Below are 21,127 nucleotides of genomic sequence, written 5' to 3'. Positions count from 1 at the left end.
ACTCAGCTACAGCTCAAACCCTTTAGGTACAAACTGAAGTCACTGAACTAATTATAAAGCAGCAATAATGCCTACCTCTCTTCTTCCCATCTTCACCAGCAGTCTAGGAACTCAAATGAAAAAGCCAGAAAGCATTTTTCTCCTTGATGCTTTTGCTACAGAAAAATCAAATGTCCTAAGAACAAAGTCCTGTAGGGAAGATGCAGCAGGCAAGGAAGAACCACCTGTGAGTTCCTTCCCCTGGCATTTCATGGGTGAGCCCCCAATCCTTCCTATCAGCATGACTCACTGCTTAGAGGGCACCTGCCAAAATCCTCAAGGGTTAACAGCAAAGACACTGGTCCTGTTCCCTTCTGAGTATTCTACAGAAAAATAAGTAATTTATGTTTTCATGTGTAAACTTTAATGACAAAAGATACCAGAAAATAAGAGACGGCAACTTCAGGCTGCAAAAATGAAGAAGAAATTAAGGCAAGGATAAAGAGGGAAAAAAATACCAATGTATCTGGAATATTCAGTTATTAAGGGCTTGGCCCTCTGAGATGCTCAGCAGGTTTTTCAAGGCAAGAAAAAATCTGCGTTTACTGTGATTTTAGTGGTCTAAGTCTAAACCTATTCTCAGTAGTAATACTGCTGAAAAACACCACCACCAGGTTAAAGAGCATATTGAATTATATTCTATGAATAGCAAGAAAAACATAGGAAAAATACAAATTAAATTGTTCCTTGCAACACAGCACTAATGAATGTATCTGTTTTCAAACTGCAGATAGTTCAGGATACTCAGAAAAGTAAGCACACAAGAAATTCAAGAGAATTTTAACCCACTATTCCTAATTACTATATTGAAAAAAGGGCCAGTAAGCAATAGTCCTCCGTAAGGTTCTTTTCAAGAAATCTTTGCTTAATTGCCATTATAAAATGGTACTTCTGAGCTCTACCAGTTTCTTTTTAGAAATTAGATTTGTGTACTTCTTAAGAAACCAAGATAAAACACATTATATTTTAATATTAAAGGCAAAGTTTCAGAAAGAGATAGCACCAAACTTAATCCCTCTAAGATTAAAGATCTGTCTGAGGCTCCGTCAGTGAACATCTGTAACACACTACAAAAAATGAGGAAGCTGCTCATTTCCCATTAAAAAACAATTTTATACATACGGATGCATGGAATATAATGTTCCTGTTTTATTATTAAGCAATAAACATAGTACATTTTTACTGTATACTTGTATTGATTTCTGGATGTCATAAAATACTTTATTAGGCACAGCTTTGGAAAAATTAGTGCCTTGGCAGGTGCCAGCCAAATGGTTTTGCAATTCTCACAAACTACATCTCAGTACAACACTTGTGAGAGGAGCAGCTCCTCAGCCACCAGTGCTCGTTGGCCAGATTTGCAAAAAATGAAAGTTATTTTGAAAATAACTATCAAAAATTGAGAGTCGAAATAGTGAGAAAAACCAGGAGTGACATTATCCTTCCTGGTGCTGGAGCAATGCCCCTCCAGTCTCGCAGAATGGCATTTTTGAGAGTGAAGCTACAACCAGCAGCAGGAGAAATGTTTGCAAGTGGGACAGCAGCACTGAAACCTGAAATTGTGTAACACAGGTAAGGAGAGGAACAACCTTCAAGAGAAGACAGGAAGGAAGGCCCCGCTCTGAGCTCTGATAAGCGTGACACCAGGGGATCTAGCACCATGAGAGGTTTCTGCTGAGCTCGGTGGGTGTATCTGTCCTGTTTGCCTGCAGGCTTCAAATTGTCCTTACCAAACTCAATCCCAGGTCTGGCACTTCTTAACAGAAAGAAATGCTCATAACTCAGAGTAGTCAGGAGGACACTTGCCACTGTCATATTTTCTGAAAAAACCCTTTGCCCAGGATTTTGCTCCTGGGAAGCTGAGAAGCCCCAGAGAAAAAGGAAAACAGTATTATCTCATTTGCTTCTCCTGTGTTTTGCTGCTTTGGAATGTGTCTGGAGATTGTTTATCCAACAGGCAGTTGTTTGATTGGTTTCATGTGAATTGTTTTTACTCAATGGCCAATCAGTGCCAAGCTGTGTTGAGACTCTATAACGAGTCACGAGTTTTCATTATTATCTTTTTAGCATTCTGTAAGTATCCTTTCTGTATTCTTTAGTATCGTTTAGTTTAGTATACTTTTATATAATATAGTATAATAAAATAATAAATTAGCCTTCTGAGAACATGGAGTCAGATTCATCATTCCTTCCTGCCACAGGGCACCCCACAAATACAATAGACACTCAGAAGTTCTGAGGTTGCTGCCAATTTAATTTGAGGTAGCCCTGAAGCAGTTTATGGCCCTGGGCTCTGATGGACAGCTGGCATGGGAAGGGAGCTCAGCAGAACCTCAAAAGCTTTCTCACAGCACTGGTGATGCCTTCTGCATGAGTTTGAGCTGGGCTTAGAGGAGAGCACATGGAAAATCTTCAGAACCACATCATTACACACATATCCACACAGATAACAGGGGTACACTCCACAGAACACACAAATCCCTGTGGAAAAGGCAGCGTGCTGCATGCCAGAGTAGACTCTGCTGGAGGTGAAAATGTTCTCTATTTAGCTTCCACCTCCCTGCTCCCATTCAGCAAACACTGTTCTCTTAAAACATCAGTGTGCAGGGCATGAGACAACAACAGGCAAACCCCAGAGATGTCCACGTGATGGAAGCTCAAGCACCTTGCCAGAGTTCCTTGCCAACACAATTAAACTGTGCCATTATAGAGTCTTCAGACAAGGTTTCTAATAAAGCATTTCCCACCTTGCTTCCTGCCAAAATTCAGAAAGGCAAGTCCACATTCATATGCGCTTTGTGGCACAGCATACAACTTTTCATTCTCTTATTTTTGTTTTCAGTGATGCTGCTGTTTAAGGCAAGTGTTGGAATGACCAAGCCTAACTCCAACATCTGTTCCCTGAAGGAGGGGAAATCAAAAGAAAAGAATAAACCATGCTCTTGTATTCCATCCCTTTATATTTCTCAGATTAAAAAAAAAAAAAAAAAAAAGGCAGGAATCCTTCTTGCTATTGAGGGCATCAATGTCTCTTCCTTTAGTCAAAAATCCAACTGACAGAAAACCAAACTAAACTCCTAAATTCTGATGGACACCTTTGTTGCTTCTTGCCAAAGAATTACTGCACAGGTATAGACGTGTAAGAGCTGCTGAAGCTGATCACATCACACCTTCTGCCTGTATACCATAAAAATCACAGGGCTGAAAAACTTAGAAATTGGGCAGCAGTCTGCTCAGACACAGCAACTCTCAAAGGTCAAGCAGAGGCAATGCTTGTCCTCAAAGCCATTGATCCAAACCTGCTTTTGCAGAACAACTGGCATGTGTGTGGTACCTGCCAAATCTTCCCAAAACCTAAACCTCCCACATCTCTCTGCTTGTGGACACCAAAAGTTGGATGTGGGCTAGTCCAACCTAAAAAACAACCTGGCTGAGGCTGCACCCTATAAATTAACTGAATAACTACACTCTCACTGGAGGCATGGCAGAAAGGATGATGCCAGGAAAGGCTTGAAGGCAAATGGTGATTGTTGGCTGTCACAGACATCTGTTTGTGAAAATCCTTTTCTTTAGGATTTTCCCTTCTGAGAAGCTGAGGCCTCAGAAACAGAATGTAAACAATGGATATCTGCTGCTGTGGGATGCAACAGGTGGATCCGTGATTGGTCTCCTGTGGATGTTTTGATTCAGTGACCAGTCACGGCAGAGCTGGCTCTCGCTCTCTGTCTGAGCCAGCTGCTTTTGTTCCTTCTATTTCTTTTTAGTTAGTTATAATGTTTTTTATATATATATAATAAAATAATAAATCAAGCCTTCTGAACATGGAGTCAATGTTCTCGTCTCTTCCCTCATCCAAGAACCCTTGTGACCACTGTCAGAGTCGGCCAGTGAGCTAAAGCACCTTCCGGGGTCCTCTTGATGCCTTCCTTTTCTAGCAAGATGCACTGGATATAGCACATAAACCCAAGCAGTGCTGCCATGCAAGGCCAGAAAAGGATTAATAGCACCAAAGACTCTGTCTTGTTGCCACTGAAACCAACTGTGCTGAGCCATAAGTCTGCATGGACAGCCCAGTCCTTCTTTCTGTCACACATGAGTCCTTTTTTGTCTACTACAGGTTAGATCAATAACACAAAAACATCTTCAATGTGACACCTTATCCCCATTTCAGCCCTGAGCTCTCCCACTGCCACAAGAGCTCTCAGGAGACAGCTGCAAATGAAGACCTTTAGTTAGTACACCTCTCCTGAGACTGCTACTCATGATTGAATTTCATTACTAAAGTGTTGAAACTAAATCCAGCCTTTTTTCAGAAGTGGCTCAGAATCCTGTGACAGGCTCACTTAATTCTGTGGCTTTCAGAATGAATTCTGTCTTTCTCAGATTGAGAGTTAGTAAGCATCTACATGCTGTCATCTTATTGCAAAGCTCCCATACCCTCTCAGAGACTTCTCATGGGCAGCTCCTTGCAGCATCGACTCCTTTCTCCTCACAGCAAGGCCAACAAAGTACAATTCTCTCCTCACCCAGCTAACCCACTTTTTATAGCACTCATCCTTATTGGACACAGCTGTGGCCTGTTAAGGGCAGGCCTATTCCTAATCTTTGCTAATTAGTGCAGCTGCAACTCTTCAGGGGTGAGATTACCTTCTGCACCATCTTTATTTTCTTATATTCTATCCCCCCACATCTACAGTTCTTTTTTTCCTCATGTGGAGGAATAGACATAAAGAGGTAAGGGATGGTGCCATCAAATGGCAAAAAAGAAAGAAAAAAACTGAAAATTTGTAATTTCTCCTGTGTGGGAAAAAAAGTTAATGCATAGAGTATGAAGCAATACCCCAACCAGCTCCTTCTTGAGACACCTCCCTTCTGCCAAGCAAAGAGAACTCTGATAAGCTACAGGAGGAATCAAAACTACTGAACTACACAAATGCTGAGAAAATGCTCCATATTTAAAGCCCAGATCCATGTTTATTTCTGGTACTAACACTATGTCTCTTTCTGCCTTCAAACACATGTGGGAAAACTGCTCCTGTATCCTGGGCCAGCTTACAACTCACTGTCTTTATAAAAAACTCCTTCATAGCTGTTACAGTACCATTAAAATGAAAGGAAGAACAAGAACACCCAGTACCTGCCCCAGGTACTGAAGTGATGGCCACTGTGACTATTTCCAAAAGTCTCATTTTAAAGGCCAGGTTTCTCCTATATTCCACATTGTAGCTTTTGAAACAACTTTTCTAACTTGAATAAGTGGAACATTTTTGGTCCTTGTGTCCAAGGAGCCCTTGGATGTAAGTTTGGATGGTTCTTGAATCACAGAAGCGCACTGAGGTGATTCAGGGATGTCAGGATCACAGTTTGGACACAGAGCAGCGTCCAAATGTGCTTCAAGAGCAGCGACACCTCTGTGCCTGTGTCCCATTCCACCATCACTCCTCTATTTCCAAAGAGCAGAGGAGCACTCTGGCATGCCACAGAGGCTACCTGGAGAAGGCAGAAACCATCAGAAGTGTCAGAACATCACAAATGACTTAACCACTTGCATAGCTCAGTTCCTCCATTTCATTCTATCTTCAGATAGAATCTTAAGCTTGAGCTATCTTGAGCTATCTTCTAGCTCAAGTAAGGCTTCAAAAGAAATAGGGGTCTGCCCCATTTATATGCCTGCTGCCATATGGACAGTCACATTTTAGAGAGAACATCTGCTACCCAAGAGCAGCTCTGAAAATACTGCCCAGGAGGCTGTAAGCTTTTAGCACATTCAGCATTGACCCTGTGACCCTGGGGTGACAGCTCCAGGTATCTCCTTAACTGACCTCAAAGCTCTGGTCCCAGCTCCATCTCTAACCAGAGCACTTAAAAAACCATCTGCATGCCAGTTCTCCTCCTGCCCCTCTTGTGATGCCATCAGCTGTGTGCTGAACAGAGTGAAGAATGAATTGCTCAAAACTTGCCTGTAGCTTTCCCATACAGGCTTGGAGGTGTGATTTAAAAGCTAGGCTTAGAAGCACATTAACTTTTTTACAGTGTTTAAACAACCAGGCCTTTGTTTCAATTTGCACCATCAAGCAGAATGGAAAATAAGAAAGGATTATGTGACATGCAGGACAGTCCCAGCTTTAGCTGTTAGTCCCAGTTAAATGACTTAGAACTAGGAAGGGGGAAAAAAAGCCAATAACCAGAATGAATCAGTATAACCAGCTTCTCCTCTGAGCTCCCTCAGTGCTATAAACAGCTGCTTAACTATTTTTCTGGAGCAAGTGGCCAGTATTCTTAATTAAGAATAAGGTTCTGAGTTCCTGCTCACACCCAGTAACTGGATGTTTGGAAGGAAGGGCTGTTTGTGCTTTATCCTGTGGGAAGCTGTTAACGCCCAGTGGTTTCCTCCACATATTCTCCCCTCACTGACCCCAGAGAGACCACTTCACATGAAAAAGAGCTTTTCTCAAGACAGGAATATTCCAGCAGTAAATCCTGAAGCATCCAAGAACTTTATAACTTGACACCTTTGGAATTTGCTAGCACTGCTTCCTGTCTATACTGTTTTGGGCGTTTTTGCACATACTACATGGTGATTTGCAGAATAATTCAGCATATCATGGTTCATCATACAGATAGAGCATCCAGCTTTAGTTTGATCCATCTATTTTAACTTGGTTTAGTTTAAACTTTCACAAACATCCCTACAGGAGTGCAGATTCCCATGAAAAGGAGTGAAGGGCCACATAAATTCCTTGGTGTGCAAGTAATTCTACTTATTTCTGTAAGAGAAAACTCTTCTCAGATCCTGTCTACACTAGGCAAGAGTCTCTAAATCTCACCCACAATAGTAGAGTTGACAAATATAACTGTTCTTTTTGCTCTCATGAGCAGTTATTTCCAGATTTGGGATTGGCTGGGCTTCAATCCAGAAAACAGACTTTTCATGACAATCCCCAAATAACTTCAGAAATTCACAAGAATCAGGAAATATCCTAATTAGGAAAGGGGTCAATTCATCCTGCCTGAAGTATTTGGCAGACCAAGCATCCCACATCTCCAGAACATTTAGAGAATGTATCCTTCAATTTCTATGAGGTTTCCAGCTGAGTGATACCCTGACAAGCAGTGCTTCATCACAGCTAACCACAATCCATGCAGCAGGCAGGACAGACTGCTGATCATCCAGCACATTTTACAAATTGCAGCTGCACCCCTCCTACTGTGATTTATATTGTCATTACAGGCCAACTACACCTCAAGTGTAAGTCATCCCCCTCCAACACCAGCTAGAGCAGAAGGAGAAAATGCTCTCCCCAAGAAGGCATTCTGACTGAAAGCCTTAGGGGAAAGTTATTTCCAAATGGAAGCAGTCATACTGTGGCCAGCCTGCAGGAAGATTTACTTCTGCATTTGTTTCAAGATGTTCAGAAAACTGATTTAGAAGATCTTTACTCCTAGTGTCTGACTGAAAATCTTACGGTTCCCTCAGTAACCACGTTACACAGTCCAATGTAAGCTCATGCCCTCAGCAGATCCCAAAATTCCGTCATGCTGTACAACACAGCTTGTGGCAAGGCACAATCCACTGCTGTAAGCACATGGATGAGCACTCAGCAAACGCATATTGTCATAGATTTGGTCCTGGCACATCCCATGGTGAACAATCGAGCCTTTGCCTCTGTTTCTGCATTTATAAAAAGTACAAATAATATCCCATTCAGAACGGCACATGGATTACCAGTTGCACTGTAGAGGAATTTGAAGAAGCAGAGTATGTCCACATTCACATCCTGTCAATATTGTCCTCAAGAACAACAGCCCTTACACAGCTTTGCCAGGTAAAGGCTTTTCATACCTGTGGTTTCAAGACTGGGATACAAACATTTCCCCATTTCTCATGCAGGCAACATATTTCAAAAGAGCTCCAAGGTGACCCAAGTTAACAGACAATAAAAAATAACCATTGTTGAAGTACTTCAGGTCAGATGGCAAGGAGCAGTTTCCCTGAATATGAATATCAGGCACAGTTCCCTGCTGCCTTTCAGGGATGATACCTGGCCTGTTCACAAATACAGACTCACAGGCATGGCAAGAATCTTCCCTTGCGTAACAAAGGAGTTTGCTGGTCATGCTGCTTCCTTTGCTGGCTCAGTGACAGGGGAGATATTCTCTGAAAAGCTCTGGGGACAGGAGGTGGGAGCAGTGCCTGGTTCTCCCATACACCTGCACTTGTGAGCGCAAACCTGTGCTGAACATGCCCAGCAGCCCCTCACAGGCAGGATCACCTCAGAGCTCAGCACCTGAGAGCTGGCTGTGCAAACAGTGTGCAGAACCCATTGTCAAACAAACCTCAGACTTGCCTGGGCAAGCTGGGACAGACAGCCAGGCTAAGAACAGTCTCTGCTCACTTCCCTGAAGACAAATTAACCTGGGCAGGCATCCAGCTTCTGTAATGCCCAGCTTCCACAGCCCTGGCTGGGCCTTCTGCTGGGATGGAAATGGGATGGATGATTTCCTGTTTGCTTTCCAGCCAGTGCAATCTTATTAAGCACAACTGTTTCCATCAGCCCGTTTCAAACGTTCAGACAAAACAATTGCATTGCTGCTGCTGACAGCTCCTGTTACAGCACTGTGCAAACACTTCCGCCAACTAGGGGAATATTTCTTCCCAGAGGCTGCTGTCTTAGGCAGGTTAACACCTAGATAAGAACTGCTGTGGCTTAAGCATAGTGCAGAAAAACCTTCAGCAATGTTTCTGAGAAAGGGATGTCCAAGGAAGACCACACTGCTGATCACACAGGAACCTGCTTCCCAAAAGTTCCAAACAAAATTGCTTCCCAAAGGAAGATGGAAAACTTCTGCATCACAGCCACCACAAGTTCATCCATTTCCAGGCACTAATCCTGATTTTTGACTGCATTTTCAAGGAAAGACACCTCTCTTTTTCATGTACTGCTGTTAAGAGCAGCTGCTACAAGCAGCATGCCACAGCATGGCAAACCTTCAGAATAGCTGAAGGCAAATTCATGACCTCTTCAGTCATCTCAAGGCAGCTAACACTAAGAAAAAAAGTTGGAAAGTTACACAGAACTGCCAAATTATTCTTCTGAGGAGCTGTCTACATCATAATAAAAAAATACATTCTTTGCAGGTAGCAGCTAAAAAAACTAAATAAGTTTTAGAAGTGAGGGAGGACAAATGTCTTGAAAATTCTCTAAGCTAGTTGTCTCACAAAATGTATTGATTCACAATAGACTTTTCAAGTATTTTTCTTGCATGCTGTAGTCCAATATTATTTCTTTAATGGACTGCACACAGTTTTGGCAGCAAATCCCAAAGCAAAGAACTTAGGCGGAAAGAAAGGCAAGAAATTGAAACTGTCTTCACAAAAAAACTTTATAGTTATTTTTAAAAAAGGTTTATTGGTAACTAAGAAACCATCTACAACCTGAAAATCCTAGTCAACACAAGTTATGCATGATTCCTTCTTATTCCCTGATTACTTCTTTTTTTGTTGTATGGCAAACCTCAGATCCTCCTTTTACACCCAGAAGTTAACTACAGGTCCTACTGCCATTGAATAACAACCTGAAAAACCCTTTTTGGTGGGAGTCACATTAGTCCTCATGACATACAATCAAACCAGAGTTCAGACAATTGTGGCAGCTGTTTTTCAGTCCCTTCTTGGCACCCCCAAGTCACACACAGGAGATCACCTATAGCCAGCCCTGTGTTAATAGAAACAGCCAACAACAGGGTTATTTTTTAAATTCCAACTCATGTATCATTCAGTGATTTTTGTGTCACCACTTCAATATTTGGAGTGTCATTTTTTCTTAAAAACAGAAAATGAAGCTCATATAAACTGCTGGCACACTGTCTGCCTGGAGCCTGAGTGAATTCTGAAGAGTCAGGGTTGAAAACTGGGAACTGTCAAGTGGAACTGCTGAAAATAGCAATTGGCTACTTTGGAGTTTCTACAAGGTATGTGTTTGCTATGTATGACTGCCTCCATAAGCAGGTGTCAGCTTCATCCAATTTAGTCATGAAAACAACCCCTTCTGAGTAGTGTTAGAATGCAGTAGTATCTCACCAAAAATATTTAAATGTATTGAATTTGCATTGAATTTGACTGATTAACAGTTGTTTCTGATGTTGGCACAGTTATATTTTGTATGGCAAAAATTTTCTGACCTATTACAAAAGGGGCTCTTCAAAAATCAGAAAAAAAAGAGCCCCCCCCCCCCCCAGGAAAAATCGGGTAACTTATGAGAGTGAAAAAGGTTAGGCAGTAAGAGATCTCTAAAGGGAAAGAAACTTAATTTATCAAGCTCAGAAACACAGATTGATGCAATCAAGGTACAAGATGATGGCAACCTGAAAGAAAGTATTAGTTCAGGGAATGGAAAATAAAATTGCTCAGGTATTATAAAGAAATAACACATTGCTCAGAAAAAGCCATTTGCAAAGTACAAGAAAAAGTGCAGGATTAAATGCTGGGCCCAAATAATGGCTTTAATAATGAAGGGCAATATTGAGTCATTAGCATTCAGTGTAATATTACATTTCAAAATCAAAGCCACCGGTAGCAGCAGCCAGAGACATGATATGTGTAACACAATCTGGTTGTTAAAAATACAGGACCTCACCACACTGCCTTTGGCCAGGTCTGAGGCTCCACTGGAGTCAGGTTATGCACACACAGAAAGATGGTGTCATTTTTAAACATATTTGTGAACCCAGCCAAATAAACCAAAGAAAACTTCAGTGGGGAAAAAAATACTTCAGATTATTTATTTTGGATATGGTGCAAATAATAACACCAGCCAGAGGAGTACAACCAATGAGGGAATCTTCTCTCAGGTGCTCAGAACAAGAAGTTCCAGTTTTACCCTCCTAGAGGAGATGCCAAGGCTCCTTTTGCATTTGTATATTGTCGCCCTGTTCTTTTAAAGTTTCTCTAAGCTTTTTGATGGTTACATTTTTGTAAGGGAATTTTTTACGCATTTTTTATGTAAATAATGATTGTTTTGTATTTCTTTTTAAAGGAGAATTGATGAACTATTAGTTTAACTAGTGTAATCAGAGAAGTAGCAGTTTTATTTTTTAATTCATAATCACTTTTAAAATGCTATAAATATCGAAGTCCAAAAATAAATGTACGTTTTTTTACCTTAAACATCTCAGCGTGTGAGTATCGTTCATTTCATGTCATATTGCATTTGTGTATCTCTGTGCAGTACACCATGGATGAAGTATTCTCCTTAATGGGGGGTTTAATCTAAATGACCCCTCCTGCACTCCCTTCAGCAGCCAGAATAAATCTGTTCCACCCTCCTCCTTGCACAGCTACACACTTCACATCTGTCTTTCCTCTTTCAAAGGCCTAAAAAAGGCACAGGTGGCAAGAGAAGAGAAAGAGGCAGAGAACAGAAGAAGGTAATCCTGTCTTTTGTGATTTTAGCCATGTTAACAGAAGGATGGTTCACTGATTATGGTTATACTCAGCGATTCCTGTTCTGCTTCTACTTTTGTCTATCTCCAGCAGTAAAGCAAAACCTGTCAGGAAATTGGTGAGTCAGCATGCTGCTGCTGTTTGTCTTAGCTGTGAGGCATTGATTTTTATCCTGATGCTTTGATATAGGGTCACAGGTATCCGAACTAAAATCTTTACTGAGAGCAAGGGGGTCACGGCAGCAAGAGCTGTTAGTTTAAACAAAAAAAGTCGATTCTGTTCTTACAGTATTTGCTTGGATGTTTAAATTTTCTGAGACAGTTGAGAGGAAAAAATACAAGCCACACTTTTCTATTTAAAAAAAAAAAAAAAAAGAATGACCAGCGCAATGCTTTTCACAAAATCTTCCAAAAGTTGCTGAATATTTCACTGTTATCAGGTATCTTATATGTGTGTATAATTAACACTGGAACTAAGGCTAACGTGTAGAGTAACTCCAACATAAGGAAGAAGCAGCACTTTTAAATCTTTAGCACTCGTCCAGAAGCAAGGTCCCTTTCAACAGATCTGAAATTAGTGTGAAGTCATCATGCATTTTCAAACTCTAAGTGATGCTATTTGGCAGAAAAAACCCAAATCATCTTGTTAGTACTTAAGATTAACATCAAGCAAAAGGAAATCTGGTCTGTTTTAAAAACAAAAATGCAAAGGCTGCTCAGGAAGCTCTGAGGTTTCCCCCTCATGTAGAACAGCTCCATAAAAGTGATCACAGTATTTCAATCTGCACTGAGGTGTAATCAAAGAATCTCTGCTTAATAGGATGGAGATTAGTTATGAAATAAAACACAGAGTCAGACCATAAAAAGTTAATTGCAAATAACTGTTTTCTTGTTTAAATTGGCAGGAAATTCTGAAATATTTCCTCTAGAAAAACATAGGTGAGTTACAGTGTAGAATTTACCACTAAAAGGCTGGAAGGAAGGTAAAAACAGAGCCAAGCAGTAACAACAAGTGAAGAAACCAAAGTGACCCCAAGTGACTGAGCAGGAAAGTCTGTACATTAACATGAAAATTTGAGATTTATAGCCAAAGCCAGCTTTAAGACAGACCCCTGAAGAGTCTTTAGGTTGAAATGAAGGCACAGACCTGAAGTCTGAAATGACTATAACACCAGATGCTATTTACTATAAATTTTTAAGAGGCTTTGAGATACACAGGTGAAAGAATGCTATAATTAGAACTGCTAGGATATAATTAGTACTGCTAAAAAGTTCAGGTTACAACTAAAGGTGGACAAGGAGACCTTCTTAACCCTTTCTGGACACACCACTGAAAAAGAGATGCCCTAGAATATCTCATATCCTTAGCCTTATTCAGCAGTTTGTAGGGATGAAACACACCCAGTGTTGGTTTTTCTTAGTTTTTATAGAGACAGGGTAACTGAGAGGTGTTTTAAAAGATTTTATTCTATTATCTGTCTCGATGAAGAGTGAGACATAAGAGATGGTTTGCTAGATACTCCCATTATAAGGAGAGCCATACTATCAGAAGCTAACTTATTCCTTGGTTACAATACCTTATAAATGTTTTTCAGCTTATTGGCTTTTACTACACAGTACTACCATGACTTTACAAATCCATTTCTCACAATCCAGAATAGCGTCTTGTACTTCTGTACTACTAAGCACGGAAATGACACAGACTGACACCATTTAATAAATGCAGAAATTTAACTAAATGTAAAAATTTAGCTAAACCCTATTATGTTTTTCACCTGATGAGCTCTCCATGTGTGGATCTTTCCTGAAAACCCTTTTCCCACCCTCAAGAGATGCCAGGCTCCAGCAGACATGCACAGGCAGATGGCTCCTCCTTTGGCAGCAGCACAGGGGACTTTGTGCAGCATCCTCCTCACACCTCAGACCTGACTGCTACAGCACAGGGGTGGTGAAGGCTCTTTGTGCCTTTGTGACAATCATCTCCAAAGGACTCTTCAGAGACATTCTCAAGCCTGCATTTCCTGCAGAGTGCTCTGTTACGGAAACAGAAGGGGGAACAGAACTACATCAAACAGTGATTACAGAAGCTGTGTGGCCTCAAGTGGGTATATTTCCTCAACATTCTATTTCAATTCCTTTACAACAAGCAGAGGGTGGGGTTTTTTTGCTTGTTTGTTTGCTTTTAAGGTCAACCATCACTGGCAAAACAAGTAAATTTCTAATGGGCTACTTGAGCTCCGTGTTCTTCCTATAGTACTTTGTTTATTCTCCAAACACAGTAACATCTCAGTTTATGAAGGTCTTTGCTTCTGATGTATAAGTATCATTCCCTTCTGTCCACATCAAGTGAAATTTCATCAAAAAAATCTTGACTTGGTAGCTATCACAATTGTGAATATTAGGAATTAAAGACATGCTTCATCTTTGCTTGCCAAAGCACAATTTCAGTCAATAACAGAAAATTCCTCTCTGTTCTAGTACTTGGTGGAAATAAAAGCATAAACAAGCTTTGTGGAGTTAGACTATGTCACTCTGGCTTTCTAAAGCAAGCACAATCCCAAGTGTTCACTGACAAAATATTACCTATTTAAAGCATTAGTACCACAAATTTTGTAAAATTGCTTCCAAATAATTGGAAGTTTAAAAAAAAAGAGACATGAACCAGAGATTTTGGTTCTCTGACTGGCTGAAGGCAACTGTCCATGCTGCTTTCCCACTTCCCAAGCTTTACAAAAGGCATAATCTGTACAAGACAGCACGATGTATAGCAGGGAGACTCTGAATGGATGTCATGGGTTTGATTAGACAGGTGTTTCTAAGCAAATTTAAAACAGGTGTATTCTCTCATTACTCTTTGCTTCTGGGTCAAAGTCACTAGAAGAGCACAGCCACAACCCCTCTTGATTAGCTTTATCTTGATTTTTCCGGAGCTCTGCTGTTCCTTGTGTAACATCTGGGGTAGGAACATCCTGGCAAGGAGTCAGCAAGGACTCTGGAACCAGCCAGAAGTGTGGGCACGGTGCACAAACATGACTCAGGTAAGGCACATCAATCTCACCTATGAAATGAACTCATGAGGAAGTTTTCTTAAACAACTCCAGCCCTGCATATCCTGAATTACTTTCCAGTAAACAGGTCCCAGGTGAGATTCCTCCAATTTCTACAACAGGCAGCCAAAAGCTTCTGCTTGACTGCTGGACAAGCCCACGAAGCCTAACCCCACAAATCAAGGAGGGAAGGAGCCACCGGAGGAGGCTGATCTCCTGCTCCTTCCTTGGAGCAGAGGCCCAGGGAGAGGGAAGCATTGCAATCATCTCCAGCTGTAACTTCATCCTCTCAAGCAGTGCTTTCTCCAGGGGTAACATGACCTCGTCTAGCTCACGTTCTCATATCCAACTCAAGATATCCAACCCCAGCCTCCTGCAGGGAAGAGTCCTCACCACACGCCCCTCCCCAGTTACACCAGGTAATTCTGCAGCTGTTCCACCAGGCAACATCAAATTTTTCATGCTGTTTTTCACCTAAAGCTTCTACAGCACTAATGAAATCCAAATTCCTTCCATCACAGATTTCTTCCTGTGAAGCATAAAGCTGACACAAAGGCATTGCTGGAGATCATATTGGGTTTTTATTTCTTGATGAGTGTTCTCCATCTCACACTGAGAAACCAGGAGCCTTCTGCAGAGCCCGGAAAACTGGGCTTGGCATGGCTGTGGCCAAGAAGGGTCACACAAAATGTTATGAACTCGAATAGTTGAGTAATTAACCCCAAAAAAATGCCAGCGCTAGCATGGTGGAACCCATGTGCATCTACAGGACCACTCCTTAACAACTCTCCTCATAATGGGAGTATCTAGCAAACCATCCAGTTCAGCTGTTAATAAAATTCAAGCCAGCTCTTCTAAAGTAATTATTTCAAAATTGTAAAAAAAAAAAAAAAGAAAAAAGGAAGAGGAGATTATCCAAGGGTGTCTTCTGAATACTGTACACTTTTATTTGGAGAGCAGGAAATGATAACCAGAAAAAGGCAAAATCTGACGTTTAGGCAAAGAGTGTTTGCAAACTTCTAAGCAAGAAAAACAAAATTACTATGTTATGATGCAACTTTTGTTTAAAGATTAACAAAAAACAGCCAAATGTCTCATTTTGAAAAATCAGGTCAGCACAAACACACACATCCTTTTGCTTTGTCAACAACAGCAACAAAAACCCAGTAGAAGTAATTAAACCTGACATACCAGCCAAAAGTCTCAAGCTTAGATAAATACAGTACTTCAAAGCTAAGGCAGCTATTTGAAGAGTTACAATTTTTTGGTAACTGTGTCAAATTTAAAGATTTTCACTACAAAACTTCCTTTAGAATTGTTTGGCTGTGAAAGACCAGCCTGGCTTTTTGGGTGAGCACAACCAGGTGCAAAAAGTTTTCTATCAGACTAGGAGGATTTAGAATATTCTATGTGATAAGAGGTTTGAGAAATGAACCAGGCTACTGAAAATAGCTTTATATTGATATTTCTCCACTGGTATTTATGATAAACAAGTCTGAGTTCAACTGATGAGTGGAGAAAAATGCCCCTTGCTCCCTGCAGACAGGTATTACTCAACCCCCAACACACACAGATCCTAAAAGAATGGCAAGCCCAAGCTTTTAAAAAGTACTAATATTATAAAAATGATTTGGTAATGCTTTTCACTCTCAAACAGTTGGTTTCTTGACAATGTGTTTCTGCAGCTCACAAGCACACATATAATAAAAACCTCAGCAAGAACAGATCCCTGCAATGGGACAGATATGTAGTTGGAAGCTGTGAAAGTTCACACTTCAGAAAAATCAAACTAACAAACTGCTGAGCCCTGTTAATTGTTTCTTTAAAAAAAAAAAACGAAAACATAAGCTGTAAATAGCTAATCAGAGACTGATTTGCATAACAGCAGGTTTGACTGACCTGCCATGCATTTCTTACATAAAAGTCTGTGGATTACAGTTTTTTTTTCTTCCTACACGTATGAAACCTTGAGAAAAATACTGAAATCAGAAGCATGCACACACTTTAGTTATTTTTGTCCATAGATGAACTCAGAAACCAAACTCATATGACAGACTAGCACAGAAACCCATACAAAAAGCCAAGGCTAAGCTCATATCTTGAGGCAGCTCATTAAAAGAATAATAAATTAAAAAATGAGCTGGGGGAGCACAGAGCCAGCCATGCCCAACCAACACTCCACCAGCTCCATGGGTTCTCCCCAGCAACAGGGAGCTTCCAGAAATGCAGTTTTAGAGGAGCTGTGTGCCTTGAATCCTTTCCCTGTGAATAATGCAGCTCCAGGAAAACACCAGCTCCAATGCTCTTGTTTTCACCAGGCAGCAGAAACCAACAGGACAGCAACAAAACCTGGGTTGTCTGGGGTTTGTTCAGGGGTTTTTTGGGGGGAATAGGAAGGAGGGGAAACACACAGAATTCCTTTGGTGTAATATATTTGTTTTATTGCTTCTGCAGCACATTAGAGTCGAGTTCACTGATGAAGTGTCCTCCAAGTACAAGTTCAGAACACCCAGGGGCTGTGCTCCTGTTTTGGGAGCAAACAAGGCACTAGTGGGTCAGTTCACAGATTTTTCTAATTCTGGAAGTCAAATTAAAGAAATGAGTTTGTCTTTTTTTTTCTTTTCAGAATCAACTGAAGACATTTGATCTCTGAAGTTTTCAGTGAAACAAATTGGAGGGAGCAGTTCACAGTTTCTGCTTGCAGAAATATCAGCATGGTGACTCAAGGCACGCATCCTAATTTTGCTTCTTTTTAAAAAGAGTCTTCTGCAACTGTTATTTATGCCCAATAGCACAAGGAATATTCCCCAAATCTTGGAATTTGCCCTCTACCAAAGCCATGAAGAGAACTGCAGCTAAGTGACTTAACTGATAAGCACAGCCAACTTCAGAGTTCCTTGGAGTCCCAAGTTTTACAACCCCCAAACAAATCAATCTTTCTTTCACTGGCTGTGTATAAAACGTAACATTTGCTTCAACAAGTCCAGAAGCCTTTTGAATACAAACCAGGCAAGTCAGCAGGAGGGGGTGGGAAGGGGGTGAGAACCAGCACTTTTTTGGAGTGCTGACCTATTAGAGCTAACACACCCATCCCTGACACTGCATCAATGCAGAAAAAAGAAAGAAAGAGAGAAAAAAATGCAGCCTTTGGCAATCTAGGGCTCCTAATCATTAAGTCTGACACAGAACAACTGAACAATGAAGAAAGTTGAATTGCATTGCAAATTTACGTTCCATGCCCAGGTTATGAAATGTAGTGCAATAGGGCACTGGGCAGCAACAAAACTGCATTCCTTACAGAGGGAACAGCTTGAACCTTGTGATTTGTGCATGTGGGCAATACTGAGTGACCTTCATGCTTTCCAGCATTCACTAGAAGGCAGATTTATTTGTAATCACAAGTCAGCTGTTTTGTTTTTAGGGACAAACATATATTTGGAAGAGCAAAGGTTTAAACTCAGTATTAAGCAGCAAATGCAGAAGCCAATACATTAGCTTTAAAAGCTGAATTTGAAGACTACACTCCAAAATCCAGATTGGATAATATTAGAATCTGAGAGAATGGTTGTTTGCTGCTCATTTTTCTGTTTCTTTGGAGAGAGATATGTTCATAGTTCAGTTCCATTAGAAAACAGGAGCCTCTCGAGCATATACCTTTCCTAAAAAGAAGTCCCATTTCAACATAAGAGATCCAACACTCACAATGGACAAATAAAGTGATATTGCTCTTACTGTAATGGACGTAATACAAGACTATCTGTATTTTAACAAAGAAAACCCATCAAATGTTTATTTTAAACAAGCACTGCCTGTCTCTTATTTGCAATTTTCTTAGGCATGAAGTAAACCACATTTTGGATAAGGTGCCAACTGAACTGGACTGCAGTACAACAGATCCTAGGACAATATTATTAAAATAGCCAGCAGCTGGCTGCACTAAAACCTTCCCCAGGATACAATGATCATAAATTTTGTTTCATTTAACAGTCCAAGGTGATAAACCATAGATTATCTAAAGCTTCCACATCACAGTCCTTGAACTCCTGGAAAAGAAGTTCTAACTCAGATTTAAAGGAAGTCAAGAAACAACACTGGGCACAACTATTTCTTGATTTGCAGAGACATGAGGGAATGGGACAGGATTAATAATTGTTCCTGCACATCCAGAATTCAAGACAATTAAGAAGCATGTAGAAGCATACAGTTCCCGATGTCCCAAAGCAAAGGCACGGAAAATCTTCTTTACAAGCATGTGAGATAAAGCAACAGACTTTTGATTCTCAACATCCTACAAGTTGCTGTAAGGAATTTAATTGCTACCTCACAACCTGACGTGCCCTTTTCTCAAGTATCTGTACAAAAAATCCAGCCGCTGAGTAAAGCTGAATACTGAACATGTAACAGATTTTCATACAAAACTGCCAACGAAAGCATACAAGGCTCTGAGACAATTCATAAACCCGCACAGGTCTTTATATAAGGTTAATGGTTTGCTAGGCAAGTGCCAAGGGTTCACAAAACAGGTAATTTTTGTTTCTTTTTTTAAATCAGGTTTGAACTTTGCACATTTTTCCTAACCACACTTCACAAAAATCTCAGCAGGACCCTAGATGGGCAGAGGATATTTGCTCCGAGGTGTTCTCAAACACCTTATTAATAAGAGAGCACACGAAAGCCTCAACCCTTCAGTTATATACTTCAGTTTGCTGGGTCAGGCAGCACACAGCAGTCTGAGCATACTTGGATGACTAACACTGAAACGGGCTGAAAACAGCAGCAATCATGACAGAGACAATAAAGAACCCCAGCAATTGCACACAGCTCCAAGGGAAGAAATATCATTAAGAATTGCTTTAAAAAACCGCAGGGAAAACATAGATATGATGCCCAAATGTGCTTCCTTAAAGGCCACTTTTCATTAAAGGGATTATGTATGATATTAACAACACATCTATAAATAAAGTATATGGCATAAGCAAATATTAGCATAAGATCTTGAATGAAACTTTAAGGCAAACAGATTACAAAGTGTTGCAGCAGAACGACTAATACGTCAGAGGAACGCGCATAGTTCCTAAAATAGTAATAATTTTTTTAAATTGTGGTAATTTTAAAAACTGTCTGTAAAATGAAAGGCAGCAGTATATTGAGTTAAAATAACACAATCTTTTGGAGATCTTCATATACACCACTGTCTTTACTACAGTGCTTCAAATAGAAAATTCCTCTTATAAGCTTATAATTCATGACGAGACCAAGGCAGAGGAATGATGGGCTAACAGGGCAGAAATAGACCGGGTGTTCCACACGGATGCACCGAGGGTGCTTTAGGATGGCTCTCCCTCTCTCCTAGGGCACATAGGAAGGACACTCAAGGAACAAGTACAGGGTAGCTGCCATCCCCAACTCAGGTCTCCCATGGACACCAGCAGCAAGGAACATAAAAAGGGGGTTTAAGGAGTGTTTTCTGCAATGTGCAAAAAACTGTGTGCAGACTGCGGGGAGTAAACCGAGGAGGGAAGCATGAGCACTGCTGGGCTCGCGTGCCTCTCCTCGGCTGCACCGGAGAACAATTTCAGCTGGAGGAAGAGTGTCGGGGCAAAGCTGGTTACAAAGACAAGCTTGAGACTAAGGGTGGGGTATAAAGGGTTTATAAAAGGTGGCGAGTGATGTCTGAGGTAAAGGCTAAACGTCTAAAAGAGAGAGTAACCAGCACAAAGATGCTCTCGGTGAAGGGTGCACAGAGGCTGCTGGAGCAGACCACGGGCTCGAGGGCGCAGCGTGCGAGGTGCGTGGGAGGTAAAGAGCAGGAAATTTGCAGGAGGAAGGCGCAGGGCACAGCCTGGAGGACGGGAGGGGAGGACAGGTGAAGCAGAGGCAAGGCTCGGGGCAGGCTGAGGCACAGCCCGCCGGCAGCGCACGGCAGGGGGCTCGGCAGGGGCAGGGCCGGGCGGCTGAGGCGGCCGGAGCGGGGGCAGCGCGGCGGGCAGGGCTCGGCCCAGGGCCGGTGCCTACCTGGGCGTCTTGGCTGCGGCGCTCTCCCGGCGGTCCAGCACCCCGGGCACGCAGTTGGTGAGCTCGGTCCAGTCGGCGTGCAGCCCGCAGCTCCAGCCCGTGGAGAAGCGAGAGAAGAGCCAGGTCTCCCTGCGGTTGGGCCGGTAGCAGGTGCACTTCTTCTGCCCGGGCCGGCAGTCGCATGGCACCTCCAGCCGCACGTTCTGCACCAGGTGGCGGCCGAAGGTTGTGCCGCCGGTCTTCTGGATGTGCAGAAAGACGATCACGTCCTCGCCCTTCATGTCGAATGCGAGCTCCCGTTCCAGCTCCCGCACGGGGAAGTAATACTTCTTCACGTAGTGCGGGTCCGGCGTGGGAAAGAGGTCCAGCTCCTCCGAGTAGGAGCGGCCGCTGGGAGAACCCAGGCTCAGCCCCGGCCCCACGTACTGGTACAGGATAAGCATGAAGCACACCGAGACGGCCACGATCAGCAAGAACTTGCTGGTCCTCTCAACCATGGTCCTTCCCGCACGCTTCATGTGTCACCATCTCCCGGGGCTGCCGGCGCTGGGCAGACTGCGGCGCTGCTGGGGGGTGGGCGGCGG

The 21,127-nt window shown here is 42.0% G+C and overlaps 1 protein-coding gene across 1 annotated transcript in view; it reads right to left on the bottom strand.

The window, feature by feature from the left end:
- The window catches only part of HS6ST1 (heparan sulfate 6-O-sulfotransferase 1), a 193,599-nt gene extending 172,472 nt beyond the window's left edge, over nucleotides 1-21,127 (bottom strand). The window contains exon 1 of the mRNA XM_005425526.3: nucleotides 20,544-21,127. Within this exon, the coding sequence (XP_005425583.1) occupies nucleotides 20,544-21,061 (518 nt within the window). The 5' untranslated portion in view covers nucleotides 21,062-21,127. The remainder of the gene's footprint in view (nucleotides 1-20,543) is intronic.

The sequence above is a fragment of the Geospiza fortis genome, unplaced genomic scaffold (assembly GCF_000277835.1).
Source record: "Geospiza fortis unplaced genomic scaffold, GeoFor_1.0 scaffold101, whole genome shotgun sequence".
NCBI classification, from domain to species: Eukaryota; Metazoa; Chordata; class Aves; order Passeriformes; family Thraupidae; genus Geospiza; species Geospiza fortis.
The sequence above is the reverse complement of the archived record's forward strand: the minus strand, read 5'-3'. Positions and strand labels throughout refer to the sequence as shown.